The sequence below is a fragment of the Microcaecilia unicolor genome, chromosome 11, assembly GCF_901765095.1.
Source record: "Microcaecilia unicolor chromosome 11, aMicUni1.1, whole genome shotgun sequence".
Taxonomy (NCBI): Eukaryota; Metazoa; Chordata; class Amphibia; order Gymnophiona; family Siphonopidae; genus Microcaecilia; species Microcaecilia unicolor.
In genome coordinates, this window is record NC_044041.1 from 81,277,735 (window position 1) to 81,295,315 (window position 17,581).

General features: G+C 44.7%; 1 protein-coding gene across 2 annotated transcripts in view; it reads right to left on the minus strand.

The window, feature by feature from the left end:
• LOC115480436 (GRAM domain-containing protein 2B-like) overlaps nucleotides 1-17,581 on the minus strand; it is a 53,633-nt gene that overhangs the window by 22,917 nt on the left and 13,135 nt on the right. For both annotated transcript variants that reach the window (XM_030219107.1, XM_030219106.1), the window contains exon 3: nucleotides 12,589-12,670. In XM_030219107.1, coding sequence (XP_030074967.1) covers nucleotides 12,589-12,670 — 82 coding nt within the window. The remainder of the gene's footprint in view (nucleotides 1-12,588; nucleotides 12,671-17,581) is intronic.

Below are 17,581 nucleotides of genomic sequence, written 5' to 3' on the forward strand. Positions count from 1 at the left end.
CAGCAGATTAGAACATGTCGATAAATGGGTTTTGTGTCTCGGAATCCATCATTTCTGGAAACAGAAGGGGATAAGCGATTTTCTGAACAGGACACTGAGCTGTCCAGAACAATGGAAACATTGTAGCAGAAGTATTGCATGTGCTGTCTGGTCCTACAAACCTGCACTTTCATTTCATCTCCCTGCCATTTCCATTATGCAATGACCCATAGAAGGTGACTGAGTCTCCAGTGAAACTGGCACAGTTCCGGAAAGGTGTTGGGACTACGGCAAAAGAAAACAAAATACAACCTCCTTGTGTTGCCACTTAGCAAGCTACTTATGTTGTGAATCAGAATTGGTCCTGGTTGTTCCTTAAAGCCAGCAATCTTGAGCTCTTGAAATGTTTCACAGGGGAATAAAAGTCCTAAATAGGTTTCCCCATTTTGTATCCATGGAAAAAAAAATGTTTAGTACAACTGGCCCCATGATGCTGAATCGGGTAATGGGGTGGGGGAAAGAAATCTTGACCTTTCCAATACTAGAGTCAGGGCTTAATTTGTAGATATAAAGGAAGTGGAACTGTGGAGTTGGGACAGCCAGGCGCAACGGCAGCAGAAGGGCTGGATTAGGGAGTAGTGACTCTGCTGTGCTCTACCACCATATTTGAAAGGTATTAATCCACAAATGAACCTTTTCCAGAGATGGGAAGGTGGTAGAACTAGAGGACATGAATTGAAGTTGAAGGGGGGCAGACTCAGGTATAATGTCAGGAAGTATTTTTTCATGGAAAGAATAGTAGATATGTGGAATGCCCTCCCGCGGGAGGTGGTGGAGATGAAAACGGTAATGGCATTCAAACATGCGTGGGATAAACACAAAGGAATCCTGTTTAGAAGGAATGGTTCCGTGGAATCTTAGCGGAGATTGGGTGGCGACGCCGGTAATTGGAAACTAAACGGGAGCTGGGCAGACTTCTACGGTCTACGCCCTGATCGTGACTGAATAGATAAGGATGGGCTGGAGTGTAAATTTTAATGGGCTTTGACATTAGCTTCAGAACAGTGCTGGGCAGACTTCTATGGTCTGTGCCCTGAGAATGGCATGGATAAATCAAACTTGGGTATACATATAAATTTTATTTTTGTTACATTTGTACCCCGCGCTTTCCCACTCAGAGCAGGTTCAATGCGGCTTACATATTATATACAGGTACTTATTTGTACCTGGGGCAATGGAGGGTTAAGTGACTTGCCCAGAGTCACAAGGAGCTGCCTGTACCTGAAGTGGGAATTGAACCCAGTTCCCCAGGACCAAAGTTCACCATGCTAACCACTAGGCCACTCCTCCACTCCATGTAAAATGAGTTTATCTTGTTGGGCAGACTGGATGGACCATTCAGGTCTTTATCTGCCGTCACTTACTATGTTACTATTCCTCTTCTCTGCAGGCTGCGTGGAAGGGAAGGGATAGAGTCCCTCTGCTGCACTACAGTCTGAAAATAAGTGGTGAAACTGAATTCCGGGCCGTTTCCCCACAAATTAACCCCAACTAGAGTCATATGTAACCGAAGCAATGGTTTTTATGAGATTGGGAGACTACAGCACATTCATTGGAAGCTCTCAGCCAAGCCACCAAATCTACTCAGAGATCCACGTGTAGGGGCAGGGCTGGAACAAAGATTTTAAGTGCCTGCCAATACCAACCACTGTGTGTTTCCAAGTCAGTGGTTTGGGAGGCAAAGGTCTTACTTGAACTAATGAGCTTTGGAGCCAGAAAAATGTTAGCAGACAGAATATAAGTCAATCACTGTCTTAACGGTTTCTTTATCTAACTCTCCTTCCTAAAGAATATTGGTAATTTTACTTTTATTTCTCTGAGTTACAGATTTACTGTCCATGAGGTCAGTTAACAGCTTTTCACAGTGGGGAAGAAAATGCTAACTCTCCTTTCTAATCACCTCCTACAAGCACTCATGTGCCACATTTCCAATTTTAAACATGCACATATGTCTATTTTTAAGTAAAACCAGAAGCCAGTACCTGTTTTTCCTAGTCAAACCAAGATAAAAAACAGAGTAAAAGCCCAAGAGTTTCCTGCTGGCTGCATATCTTGGGAAGAATGACCCTGACTGAAAGGAGTGTGTCTTCCCCAAAGAGAAGAAACAAAAAAGGAAAAAAAAAAACAACCCTTACACAGAGCAAAGCAACACACAAACAGCAAAGGTAACGATTACGTCCCAAACCAATGGTGCGGTGTAGATTTTTATTAAATATTAATGACTCAATACGAGCTGTGTTTCGGCTGTAAGGCCTGCCTCAGGAGTCAATATAAGAAATAAGAAATAAGGAATAATCCTGTGTAATAAGAAATTATTGATTGCACTGAACAAAAACCTGAGCTGAGCTGGTTCACAACGCTACTTTAAGACAGGAAATTGTTTGGTGTGTGGATTAGGTGCAATCAATTATTTCCAAGATATAAGGCAAACATTTTCAACAAATGTCAGCTTTTGCTGACATTTGTTGAAAGTGTTTGCCTTATACCTTGGATAACCATAATTTGTTCACGGTTGCATTTGGTTTTGGAAATACCATTTACCTTTGCATAACCTAAACCATACGATTCCTGAAGCAGGCACTTTGGCGCTGAAACATGGCAGCTGTGTCGAGTCGTTTGGTGACTTTTAATAAAGATCATAATTTTGAACAAGCATCTCCCTTGCTGTTTTTTGGAAGAGCCAGCCTACCCCAATACAGGCTGGGCATACAGGAAGTTTGTTTCTGTGCTTGGGCTTGAAGAAGAGTAAGGTTGGAGGCCCTCAGGCTCCAGCCTTTAGTTTAAGTGCTCATTCTGTGAGGATTTCTGTTAATATGATGTCCCTTGCTTGTGAGATAAGCTCCTCCCCCTCCCACTTTACATGCCAGACTGATCCAGTCCAGGTTTTGTCCTATAGCATGCACTAATCTTGTAGCTGTCCAGTGTTCTTAAGAAAAGCAGGAACTACATCTTCACACATAGAAAGAGGTAGTTAACCGGGGAGTAGTCCCCTGGACAGTTCTCACCCATCCATTGCCCTGGTGACAATTCCCATCTAGGCTAATTTCATCTCTGACAATTTCCCACCCGAGGGTGTCAATTCGCACAGGATAATTCCCACCCTCGACAATTCCCACAGGATAATTCCCACCTCGACAATCTTCGGTTCTGCAGTGCTCTAGCATTTTACCTGCACTTCTGCGGCTGTTTTTCAGTTTCTGTTTTTTTAGTTTACCTCCCGTAAGTTTTTTGTTGTGCGTTGCTGGGCCTGGATCGGGCAGTATTTGAATATGGCTACCGCTAGCGATTGAGGGCCAAGGGCTTCGTCGCTGTTGAAAATGTATGTCCAGTGGGGTATTCCCCAGAGGGGAGATATTGAAACATCATTAGGGGAATATTAGTGGGTGCAAACTCACTGGGTGGGAATTGGCACCTCCGGATTTAAGAAAGTAATGGGAGAAACTGTGTTATGTTCAGATATTTGTAGATACCCGATTTTAATAAGTTGTGGACAGAAAGGCAACATCTACCAGTTTTTTTTTTTCGGGGGGGGGGGGGGAGGGGGGTAGAGTGCCTTAATGCTACTGCTGGCTTTTTTGTCTTTTGCCTACTTATCTGAGAGAGTGATGGTCCTGGGGGTACAGTGGAGAGAGGGTTATTATGTATTTATATTTGTGTTGCTTGATTACTGTTTTATTTGTTTAATAAAGGATTTGGATAGTTAAATAGGTCACCTTTTTTGTGGTTTTACACTGTTTAAAAGTATATTTGGCATTATAAACGATAGGGAGGTGGGAATTGTCCTGGCTGGAGAGGTGGGAAATGGTTAGGGGGAAATTGACCTAAGTGGCAATTGTCCAGAGGGCAACTGGTGGATGGAAACTGTCCAGTGGGAATTATCCCAAGTGGGAACTGACCTAGAACCAAAGGGGTAAAACCTGGTCTACGTCAGCTGGTACTGGAAAGAAGGGCATAGTGATAGTCAATACATTGGTCTCTCGTACAGAAGTTTATTTGTTACATTTGTATCCCACCTTTTCCCACTTATTAGTAGGCTCACAGTTGTACAGTTTGCTTATTTTTTTAAGTTAAGGCAGTGTTGCCGAGGCAAGATGGCGGCCGAGTAAGTCGCAAGTGAAGCAGCTCCAGTTCCACCTTCTATTTACCTTGAAAAACTGATTTCCTGATGCCCAAAAGAAGAGGCAGGCAGCGCACCAGCCCTGCAGTGCTGCCTATGCCCTCTTTTGGAACTCTGGATCGTTTCATGGTACCGAGTGTTATTTCAGGATCTTCTCCCTCGTTGCCGCCTAGTATGGAGAGAGGTCTCTCATCTTTGCGGCTTGAAGTTGAAACATCATGGAGTCCCAAAGAGCGTAATCCTCCCCTGGTGCCGGCGGAAACCCCGGGAGCAACTCAAGAGACTCAGGACGCGCGAACGTCGACGGGGTCTCCTGGCATGGGCGCTGCTACGGGACTACAGACGCCGACTATCCCCGCGTTGGTATCAGCGGGTGAACAAGGGGAGAGTGTTCCTGGAGAATATCTGGCGCTAGAAGAGAGCCGGCTACTGAAGAATCCAAGTCAATTAGACTTACCAAGTAAGTCCCTATTACCTCAGAAACCAAAGGAGATAACTTTAGAATCAATCTGGGAAGCTCTAGTTTGTCTAGAAGCTTCTTTTGGTTTGAAACTCACATTTGTCAATCAACAGATAGAGTCCTTGTCTGAAACATTACCTGCTTTAGATCAAAGGATGGAAACTTTGAGCAAAGATACAGAAAATAACTCTAAGGCTATACAAGGCTGCCAACAGCTGCAAATCAACTTGATTAAGGAAAATCTTTACTTACAAAACAAGGTTGAAATGCTTGAAAGTTATCAACGTTCAAATACACGTGGAGGAGCATAATCGAACGCGAACGCCTATCTCCATGGGCGTCTATGTCCGAAAACGGGTACGTGAAGAGGCGGGACAGACCGTATTTTCGAAAAAATGGATGTTTTTCAGCTGGGTGTTTGTTTTTTTTAGCGATAATGGAAACTAAAAACGCCCAGCTCAAAAACGTCCTAATCCAAGCCATTTGGTCATGGGAGGGGCCACGATTCGTAGTACACTCGCCCCCTTGACATGCCAGGACACCAACTGGGCACCCTAGAGGTCAGTGCGGTGGACTTCAGACAACGCTCCCACATGCATAGCTCCCTTACCACGGGTGCTGAGCCCCCAACCCCCCTCCCCCAAAACCCACTTCCCACAAATGTACAACACTACCATAGCTCTTAGGGGTGAAGGGGGCACCTACATGTGGGTACAGTGGGTTTTGCAGGCCTCCCATTTACCAGCACAAGTGTTACAAGTGGGGGGGGATGGGCCTGGGTCCGCCTGGCTGAAGTGCACTGCGGTACCCACTAAAAGTGCTCCAGGGACCTGCATACACGCAGGTCTCTAGGACTGGTTGCTGCTATATAACAATGGCACACCAGTTGACACCTGAAGACTAATTTCTCCAAAAACGTCCTTTATTGGAATAAGCACACTTACTCACAGTTAACTGCAGATCAGAGGTTGTGCCCCACTGGCAACGAGTCTCCCTGGTACTGAGATGAGCAGTAGGTCAGAGCTGGCAGAATGGTGTACAATGCCCTCTTTCAGTCACATTCAAGGGAAGAACTAAGATCTGTAACGTGGCTAACATGTGAAAGGGATCTAAAACTGGCTTACAAAAATGGCCACTACCTCATGGACTACCGGAAACAAAACAGGGCACACTCTGACCCAGTAAGCAGGGGGAAAAGCACCATGGGAGTAGAGCCTACCAACTACCAACATCGTGAGCATTTGCCACAAGCTAGTGGAATCACGGAGCCCAATACCCTACACCCACCACAATGCATTGCTGATGTGACTCTGCAGTGCCCTTAACAGAAAAGGTGTCACACTCACCCGAGAGCCACATCAGAACCAGGGAAAGGCTGTCACAGGATAGAACACATTCTGCTGTCATGGAGGTGGGTACGGCATTTGAGGCTGGCATAGAGGCTGGAAAAAAAGTTTGTAAAGTGGGGTTTTTTTGGTGGGAGGGGGTTAGTGACCACTGAGGGAATCCGGGGAGGTCATCCCCGATTCCCTCCAGTGGTCATCTGGTCAGTTGGGGCACTTTTTTGGGACCTGTTCGTGAAAAAAAAGGGTCCAAAAAAAGTGACCCAAAATTGCTGTAAAAACACCTTTTTTTTTCGATTATCAGCTAAAGATGCCCATCTCTCCTCGGCCGATAACCACGCCCCAGTTCTGCCTTCACCACGCCTCCAACACGCCCCCATCAACTTTACCCGTTTCCGCGACGGATTGCAGTTGGAAACGCCCAAAATTGGCTTTCGATTATACCGATTTGGGCGCCCAAGGGAGAAAGACGCCCATCTCCCGATTTGGTTCGCAATATAGGCGTTTTTCTCTTTCGATTATAAGCTGGTTAGACTGTTAAATTTTCCAAAGCAGCTGTCAATATCACCTCTTATTACCTTTAAAAAATATCTTACAGAAGTATTGAAAGTACCCGAACAGTCATATCCTCCTATATCTACGATATTCTATATAACACCTTTCCTGAAGAGAGATTCTGAGCAAGCAGAAAGAGTAATGCCCCCAACAGACTCTGGGGATATAAACTTGACACAAATGATAGAAGATGACATGGTGGGTCTTACATCAGCAACCCTCAAAGTTATATTCATTCTACAACCTGACAGAGACTGGATACTAAAGCAATATTTTCTTCATAGAGAACAGAATTTCCTAGGTTATAAAATAAGAATGTACCCGAATGTCTCAAAGGTTACACAGAAGAAAAGACAAGAATTTCTCAAACTTCGCCCAAAAGCTCTGCAATTGGGCGCGCTGTTTTGGTTAAATTTCCCATGTAAATGTGTTATAAAATTAAATTCTGTTAAATATATATTCTATGACTCTAAACAACTGAATTCTTTCCTGGAATCTAAGCTAGCTAGCTCACTCGTTTCGCTACCAGGACCTGTAATAACTTGTACGCCGTAAAATTAAAACACTTTGTTCCTCTGCTCTGCCACCTTTTTCTTAGTTAATCTATATATATAAAACTCACCCTCAATGTTCTATTGTCTGACGTCTCTGAAGCCAAGGTTCGTAAGTTCGAAGCTCTGAAGCCACGAAAAACACAGTCTTGGGGCCCCGCCCTCGCGTCAAACGTTATGACGTTGAGGGTGGAACAATTCACTCACATCGACGGCGGCCAGGGCGGTGCAATGGCGTCACTGACGACGAAGGTGCGTTGGGTGGAGGGGGGGCCAGAGGAAAGCCTTGCTAGCGCCCGTTTCATTGGCTCCAGAACCGGGCCTTTTTTTACTAGCTTTAATATAATATTCCTGATGTATAGTTGGCATTGCCTCCATATTGTGGACTAAAGATGAGAAATAGATCATGATTTGATTTAATTAAGAATGTTAAGGCAGTGATAAGAAACATCAGGCAAAAGTATGATCTTCTAATAGGCTCAGGGACGGCAAAGGACCATGGGATGGCCTGATATGTGTTGTACCAGATACGGTGTTGCTTTTTTCCCCAAAACTGTGTGTTTATGTAAAAATGTGATGCCTGTCTCCTTTCCTCCAAATGCCTGCATTCACTCTTTTCCTTTAAGATAGGGCAGTGGTTTCAGTTGAACAGAGAGCAAATTACTATGTGTGCCAAAAGAGAGAAGAACAGGAAATGCGAACAAGCTCAGCCTACAAAATAGATAATTTTCATAAAGGAGGAGGCAGGTCATGCCAGTTTTCTTAAAAAGCTGACAGAAGGATAATGAAAAGCCACCCAGCAATGGCTCCCAATGTGTGCCCTCAGGGCCTTAGAAACACTGAGTCATGAGCAGGAAATGAACTTTAGTCAAGATGACAGCCTAGTCCAGATGCCTATCTGCCAGCTCTATAGGTTGCAGACAGTGTTACCAGCTAAAAATACCCTCAGGCCATTTCCAAAAACCAAACCATGCAGCCATTTCACGGCCCCTGAGTGGCAGGAACTAGGGAGCACATATCATAAACATGGAAAGGGGACTGATGAGCATGGTGCTGCTTTTATGGTCAGATAAAGAGGAGTTTTGGGAACAGTGACACTGCCCAAAGCATGTGCCAGAGATGGTGCCATTCCCGGCCTAATCTGCACTTCTAGGGACAAGATTAGGTCCAGTAGCCACCAATGGCGTAGCCAGACAGCCAATTTTGGATGGGCCTGAGCCCAAAGTGGGTGGGCACAATATTTTCTCTGCCCTGCCCTACCGCAAAATATAAATACATTAGCTAATAAGGATCCTCAAACTCTGTCAGCTGAAGACTTTCTCTGAAGGTGGCCAGAACTCCCTTTTACCAAACTTGACAGGCAGTAGCAACATCCGTAAGCCACTGATGCCAGCACCCTATGCGTGCTTAGCTGTCGGTGACTCAAGCATGCTGTCACTGACTGCAGAGCTTGGTAGAAGGAAGTTATGGCCGTCTTTGGAGGAAGTCCTCAGCTGGGGAGGCTTGGGATCCCTACCAGCAAGGGTCAGAACTGGTGTTAGACGTGCTAGGGCCCCCTCCCTGATCCCCTCTCCTCCCTGCCTTCCATCCAATTTCCCAACCTGCCATTACTGTCACACCAACAGACCCTCACCAAATACAGAACATGGGATCGCGTATTAGAAATAAAAATATTTAGACAAAAATTGAACTCAGAACCCCCAAAAAGTTAAACTTAGCATGTACTTCAACACTGCAGAAATAAAAACAGAAATGCATTTCCTTTCTCCTGAACACGATACAAACACATTTGCTATGTAGATTTCCCAAAGCCAACATATTCCATTTAAAACATTCAAAATACATTGTTTTCTACCTTTGTGGTCTGGACATTGTATTTTTCCATCATGTTGGTTGCAGCTTCTTTTCTGCTTTCCTGTCTGTCGTCTTCTAATTCTCTTTCAAGCGGCTGCTGTCCATTTGTCTTCTTTTACCTTCACTACACATGCTTCTGACATATTGACTTCTTATTTTTAGCTCTTTCCTCTCTTTTTTCTTCTTTCTGCCTTGCTGTCAACTCAAATTTCACCCTCTCACTGTTCTCCTCCTTTTTAGTTAACAGCTACCTATCAGATTTTTCATCTTTTTCTCTCACCTACTAGCTTTTCCATTTCCCCATCTCACTCCTTCCTCAGCCCTCCATTCCCTTTCATTACCATATTTCTATCCTCTGTAATCACTATCTTTTTATTTATTTCCTTGCCACCCTCTTCCTCTCCTTCCTGGCCTCTCCCACATGGTTCCACCATCTTCCTTCCCTCCACCCTTGTAGCCCAGCATCTGCTCCCTTTCTCCTCACCCCACTCTTGTAGCCTTACATCTCTCTTCCCTCCTGCCCTCTCCCCCATGTTCCAACATTTCTCCCTTTCTCTTCCCTCACTCCCACTGTCCTGCATCTCTCCATCACCCTTCTGCTCCTGAATCCAACATCTCCTCCTTTCTTCCCTCTCCACCTCCTGTGTTTTTCTCTCCCTCTCATTCACCCCAGGTCCAATATATCTCCCTCTCTCCCATGTTCTACCATTTCTCCCTCTCTTGTGCCATGGGTCCAACACTTCTATTCCCCCTCCCCCCATGCAGCATTTTCTCTCTTCCTCCCTTCCACTGTTGTGCCATGTTCAACATTTCTGCCTCTCCCCCTCCCTTGTGCCCCATCCAACATCTCTCGCTTCCCCCTACAAATCTCTTCCTGCCCTCCACCATCATGTCCAATTTTTCACCATCTATCTTCTCCTCCTCACCACCCCCTGTCCAACATTTACCATCTCTCCCTCCCCACTACCCCCTATGTCCAACATTTCTCCTTCTCTTGTCCTTCTCCCCTCCCCATGCAAGATTTTTAACTTTCTTACCCCTCTGTACCCTATATCCCACAATTCTCTCTCTCTTGCCCCTCTCCACCTCATGCCCCCCCCCCATGCAGCATCTATCTTAAGGAGACCTCCCCCCATCTCTCCCTCTCTTCAATGGGGCACCACCCTTAAAAGGCTGAGCTCTGATCCTGCATCTGCCTCCCTCTGTCCCACTGCAGCGCTTCCCAGACGCTGCCTACCTACCACCACCACGATCCTGCATGTACCTCCCGTTTCAGCAGCAGCGGTAGCGATTCAGGTAGCGATTCATGCTGCTGCTGCTTCGTGCTAACCCGGAAGCGTCTCCTCTGCCGAGCGCCCGCGTCCTGCCCCAGCAGAAACAGGAAGTTGTAATAATGGGGGCGGGACGCTGCAGAGGAGACGCTTCCGGGTTAGAACGAAGCAGCAGCAGCATGAATCGCTACCGCTGGTCTGCACTGCTGCTGAAACGGGAGGATCGTGGCAGTGGTAGGTAGGTAGTGTCTGAGAAGTGCTGTAGTGGGACAGAGGGAGGGAGATGCAGGATCGGGGGAGCTCAGCCTGCTCCCTCTGCTGCTGTTCCAATGAAGGTGCTCTGCTGGGTGGGCCTGAACCCAAACTGGGTGGGCCTAGGCCCACCCAGGCCCACCCGTGGCTACGGCCCTGGTGGCCACAATCCACAGTCTGGACAACAAGCTTCAGAGTTCCCAGTTTCTGCAGTTGCCAGGTCTCTGCAAGCCTGGACCAGTCATTTTATCGCCTGCTGATCTAGTACAGGACCTCACAAACTCCAGTCCTCACGACTTTCACCAGCTCTGGTTTTCAGGCAATCCAGGAGTATTCATAAGACATAAGCATCGCCACACTGGGACAGACCAAAGGTCCATCTAGCCCAGCACCCTGTCTCTGACAGTCGTCCATAGGTCACAATCACCCGACAAGATCCACGGAGCAAAGCATTTTGTACTGTTTGTCCCAGGAATAGTGGATTTTTCCCTACGTCCATTTAATAACATTCTATGGCCTTTTCCTTCAGGAAGCCTTCGAGTTCCAGGGAACAATCTCTGGAAACCCTGCCCCTAATCTGGCCTACCCTAAAGTGTTATTTTCTGCTTCTTGCACTCTGAAAGCTGTCACAGTTACCCACTCCAAAAGTGGCTGCACTTACTTTTCGTAGTGCTAAAGTCTTTTGGGGTTCTGTTTTGAGGACAGGAACTATGTAATTCCAAAAGGGTCATTATTCAAACTGATTTAATTGGTCAGGAGAGGCTACTTGCCATTTAAAATCGCTTGTCCATCCAAGTATATTCACCGGGTATATTCAGTGACAATTAACCAGACAGTGCCATTGAAAATACCCAGTTAGGACTAGATTCTATATATGGTGGCAGAAAAACCAGCGTCAAAAATATTTCCGCCTAGTCGTCAGGGGCATAGCCAGACTTCGGCGGGAGGGGGTCCAGAGCCCGAGGTGAGAGGTCACATTTTAGCCCCCCCGGCACCGCCGACCCCCCCCCCCTCCATTGCCGACCCCACCGCCGCCATCACCAACTTTCCCCCCCCTGCCGCTGACCCTCTCGACCCCCCCCCCCCCCGCAGCCAACCCACCTTCGCCTAACTTTGCTCGTGGGGGACCCCAACCCTGCCAGCCGAGGTCCTCTTCTTCTCGCAAAAGGCTTCCTTCTGTTTCTGACGTCCTACAGAAGAAGAGGACCTCGGCTGGCGGGGGTTGGGGGTCCCCCGCCAGCAAAGGCAGGCGACAGTGTTATCTGGCAATGCATTACCCAATATTCAATGCCAGTGCTCGAACATGGCCTACTTTTGAATATCCAGGGGTACTATCCCTGCCAGCTGAATATGGACCTCAAAATTATTAGTGATTATTATTAGTTTATACACTGCCAGCGGTCCTGAAGCTCACTCCCATCCCAATGTATTCTAGTTCCTGTCTTCTTTTGGTTTTTAACGGGATGACAAGAGAATGGAAGCCTGGCTGAGTTTTAAGCACATCAGGCTTTGGGGAGCCTATGTCTGCAGCAGCAGGGGTTAAGTACACAAACTTTCCTGCTGCCTCACAAATGGCTTCCCAAGAAATTAGCACTTCCCCTCCCTGTCCAAGAATCACCAGGATGAAGGGGGAGTGGCAAGAGGAACGTCTCAAATAGACACTCTTTAAAGACTATGCAGAGGAAACTGGGTTGTTTTTTTTAAATGTACACAATGGAAATGTGTTCAGCAGGCTGGAGAACAAAGTAGGAAAAGCTGGAGTTAAGTAATGTGCCGGAAGTGCAGTCTGAGGCAACCAAAGCACTAACAGATGGTGCCTTGAAACTGGCTGCAGCTTGTGATTTTGGCTCTGGGTCAGCGCTGTGCCTATTAATCAGGCTGGGCCAAAGCTATACAAGGAGCCCTAGTGGTTAGGTGACCTAACTTCTACCATCCAAGATTTCAGTCTAGGTTGCCAAATTGTCTGTGATCCCTGGGTTTAGCTCACTGGTCAGACTTTAATCCCCAGGTTTGGCCACCTATACAGTTCCTGTTTCAAGAATGAAAGGGACAATGAGATCTTTCATTAAGCAAAATGGCCAAGTTTTTTGAGAGAGGAAATGGATGGGAAAACTGGGTGGGGTTGAGACATAAATGCATAACTCACATTCATAGAAAAGGACCGCTTTTGTTCAGAGGCAGATTCATTATCGGGCCCTTTGGAGACAGAAGAGTCGTAGGTTTTCGACCTGTAAAAATAGAAACAAACAGGAACATGCTTGTGATATAATTGCAGCAAAGTAGTAAAGCTTCTGAGTAGAGAATGACACAGGGACAAAGTTTGTCCCCATCCCCCGCCCCATCCCTGTGGGTTCTGTCTCCGTCCCCGCCCCATCCCAGCAGGTTCTGTCCCCATCCCCATCCCGTCCCCACAGGCTCCGTCCACCTGCAAAAGCCTCAAACACATATGATTTTATATTTAAATCTTTTTATTAAAGTATAAAAAGGAACAATATGCTGTACAACTGTTGTTTATAAGTCACAAACAGAAAACAATGACAACCACCACCACCACCACCCTCTAATGTTCCATTCCCAAGAATAGCCGACTTCTACTACCCCATGGAACCCTAATCCACCCTATTAAAATGTCCAGGAGTACAAAATACAACCCATTCTGTATACCCTAGCAAGGGAGAAATCTTTGAAGACGTGCTTGTAGCAGGAATGCACAGGATGCCCCATGCAAATTTTGCTAGTTGTGGCCAGCATCTTTGCTTGTTTTTCAAAAGAAAAAAAAATCAAAATATCATCGTCTGTATCACTCAAACATAACAGTCCAGTTCATTAACAGGATTCAAAGTAGAAAATGACACAAGGACAAAGTTTGTCCCTGTCCCCGTGTGACCTATCCCTGTCCCGTCCCTACGGGCTCTGTCCCCACGGTTACTGTAGGTCCCCGTCCCGGAGTCATTCTCTACTTCTGAGCTTCCTGTAAGCCTGTAGGATCCACACAATACCATGTGTGATTTCATCACTAAAGCAAATCAGCCACATTCCACATATATTCCTTGGAGCAGAAAGGGTGAACACACAGGGGAACAGGGATATGGGGGAAGAAAGGGAAGAGCAAGGAAAAACAGGGAGTATAGCCAAGAGAGGGGAATGAGAAGGAAACGGAAGTAGGGAAGAGCATCAGAGGAAGGAGAGGAGAAGCAGGAAGCATGTAGGGGATAGTAGGGGAGGGGGAGGTATAGCAGAGGAAGTGATGTTCAGGAAAAGAGTAGGGGAAAGGAGACTGGAAACAGAGTCAAGGTGGGGCGGGGGGGGGGGGGAGAGCAAAGAGGGAAGGAGGAACAGCAGGGAAGATGAGTGGGGATAGAAGATACCAAAACCAGTATGAAACAGTGTAGAATGTCTAGGACCATGAGCAAACCCGTATTGAGTCAGACCATGGTCTACTGAACGGATTTTGGATTTTCAGTTGTAGCTCAAGACAAAGTACAGTAGGTCATTTTTTGTCCCCAGAGACCTTACAATCTAAGCTTGCACCTGAGGCAATGGAGGGTTAAAGTGACTTGCCCAAGGTCACAAAGAGCTGCATTAGGATTTGAGCTGGGCTTCCGTGGTTCTCAGTCTACTGTTCTAATTTGCTGATAGTGGCCAGTCCAGATCACAAGTGCCCAGCCAATTCTAAAAAGTTGATTTTTCTAATAGTTAATTTTCGTGGATGAACTAAGGCTTTTCCAAGTCTTCCTGGCTAATAATTTTTATGGACTTTTCTTCCAGGAACTCCATCACCCTCTTTTGAGCCCTGCTATGTTAGTCACCTGAACTCCCAGTGTAAAGCCCATATGCCTTTCAGGAACATTTTTTCAAAGGGGGGGGGGGGTTCCTAAATATTTACTTTAATGCCAGCTGGAATGCAACTCAGGTGCCAATGTATGAATCTCCCCGTAAAAAAAAACAAAACATTACTTTTAGATCCCCAGTAAAAGTCAATGAGTTTGAAATAGCAGCGAGCGATGCTCAAGGGATATCTCATGAAAATGAGCTGCTTGTAATTACAGCAAGCAGCTCAGTAGGGAAAAAGCCAGCGAATGCGTAGAACAGCCACCCGCTAAGCAATGCATATGTACGACAGTTCCTCACTAAGCGTCAATGCTATGCGCATGCCCAGAGCAGCATGTGCTATGGACGCACCTCCATAGCGTTTCACTGCTACACACGACTTTCATACACCCAGGTCATGAAAGATTCTTTTTGTGGGGTTCCACGCCAACTTTCACGCCCCAGGAGATTTATTGTTTATATGTGTGTGTATGAAAGCTGTGTGAAGCTTTTTCTCAAAATTATGTGCGTGCCTCCACAATGTGCTTTTTTGTTCCAAAAGACAATTTCTTCATAGTGTTGTTACGTGAGGGACATACACACATAAAAATACTATGTAAATATAATAGCAGACTGCTCGGCCAAGAAGCCACCGTTATGCTACGAAAGCTCCTGACCTCCCGTAAAAATTTCCTCATTAAAGTTAGGCGCACCTTTCTGTACATCGCTCGGAATGCACATTTTAATACTAATCAGCTCGTTGTAGTACATTTGCATACAATTCTCATTGGCTGCTACTACGAACAGTAAAAAACACTTGCTGAATAGTGTGCAAGCTAAACTGGATTGAACAAGTCAAAATCATACATTTTGAGCACAGTAAGCTTTTGTGCATTGGGGCCTCAGAGCCAATTGTGTGTGTACAACTTCTAACCAACCTCCACACGACAGGGGTAAGTTTTTTTAACTGGGTGCTTACATTATAGTTCCAAGAAAGTCTATTTGATGCCTATTAAAAAAAGACACCAGGATAATAACAAAACGTCCCAAAGAGATGAATATGTATGTTCGGCAGTCTTCAAACAAATATCTCACTCAAACGAAAGGTTAAACTTTATAGTTTTAGGTGGTCAATTTTTTTGGAGATTAAACACTTCAGTCCTTCAAATATAGACTAAGTTGTAATCATCAGTCCACCTGAAAACTTTAACAAATATATAATTTTCCCCATCTGTTATTGTGTATGCAAATATTTAGGGCTAGATTCGATAAATCAGCAAACACGACAAAGAGGAGTATGGTCTGCAGCAGACAGAATGTACAGGCACAGAGCAGACATAAAGTCTAGGAGAATCTTTGTCCCAAAACAATCTTTATTCAACAAGACCTGGCGTGGCCATGTTTCGTGAAAATAGGCTGCATCAGGAGTATAACAGAGAACTAACAAAACAAAACATTAAAAAATGCTTTTGAATAAAAGCTAAAAAAAACAAGCACATAAAATACCTCTAAAATAAAACAATAAACTATACATAGCTCTAAATCAAAATCAAAAGCATACAAAGCATAATACATGTATGGTGACAATTAAAATTCAAAATCATAACAATAAAATACAGATTCTATATAAAATGTAAACATGTACATGACTAAAATCAAAATACAAATTATAAAGAAGAACACAGCTACCAGTTCAAGTGGTAATAACAATCACTTTATAAATCAAAAAATGGAAAAAACTGATCTCTTTTTTTCAAATAAACAGTGCATGTTCAACAATGTGAAAACACATGAAGAAAGACTAAAGAGGCTAGGGCTTTTCAGCTTGGAGAAGAGACGGCTGAGGGGAGACATGATAGAGGTATATAAAATAATGAGTGGAGTGGAACAGGTGGATGTGAAGCGTCTGTTCACGCTTTCCAAAAATACTAGGACTAGGGGGCACACGATGAAACTACACTGTAGTAAATTTAAAACAAATCGGAGAAAATTTTTCTTCACCCAACGCATAATTAAAATCTGGAATTCGTTGCCGGAGAATGTAGTGAAGGCGGTTAGCATGGCAGAGTTTAAAAAGGGGTTAGACAGTTTCCTAAAGGACAAGTCCATAAACCACTACTAAATGGACTTGGGAAAAATCCACAATTCCAGGAATAACATGTATAGAATGTTTGTGCATTTGGGAAGCTTGCCAGGTGCCCTTGGCCTGGATTGGCCGCTGTCGTGGACAGGATGCTGGGCTCGATGGACCCTTGTTCTTTTCCCAGTGTGGCATTACTTATGTACTTATACCTAGCCAGGTACACAGAACTTGTTTCCCCTGGTTGCAAAGCATTCAAAATTGTCTGAAACAAGAATAGCAACAAAATTAGAAGGAACAAAAATGATACAGTCTCAAGGGAGGGGAGCAGTTCTCCTGCCATAAAGATACTCACTATTAGTAGATACAATCAGCAGTGTAACAGTGTAATAGCAGCTTCTCCCAAATTAGAGCAGCCATCATGTAAGATGGCTGTTATACTGCTGATTGTGTCTACTAACAGTGAGTATCTTTATGGCAGGAGAACTGCTCCCCTCTATTGAGACTATATATCATTTTTGTTCCTTCTAATTTTGCTGCTATTCTTGTTTCAAACAATTTTGGATGCTTTGCAATCAGGGGAAACAAGTTCTGTGTCCCTGGCAAGTATGTGTTTTCACACTGTTGAACATGCACTGTTTATTTGAAGAAAAAACAGAAAGGAGATCTGTTTCTTTCCATATTTTGATTTGTGCTGTTTTATGAAGTGATTGTTATTACCACCTGTACTGGCAGCCGTGTTTTTCTTTATAGTTTGTATTTTGATTTTAGTCATGTACATGTTTACATTTTATGCAGAATCTGTATTTTATTGTTATGATTTTGAATTTTAATTGTCACCATACATGTATTATGCTTTGAGAGCTTTTGTTTTAGCTCTATGTATACTTTATTGTTTTATTTTGAAGGTATTTTATATGCTTGTTTTTAGCTTTTATTCAAAAAAATGTTTTTAAATATTTTGTTTTGTTGGTACTCTGTTATACCCCTGATACAACCTATTTTGGCAAAATGTGGTCACGTCAGGTCTCGTTAAATAAAGATCGTTTTGGGACAAAGATTCTCCTGGATTTTGTGTCTGCTCTGTGCCTGTAGATTCAATAAATGGCACCCAATGTCAGGTACCGGGATGATCCGCGCTAAGCTAGCATTCTATAAATGGCATTCTGAGCAGAGTGTCCTTCGTAGAACAGAATACTAGCTTAGAATGCATTTCACGCCTAACTATGGGTGCGAGCATTGACACATG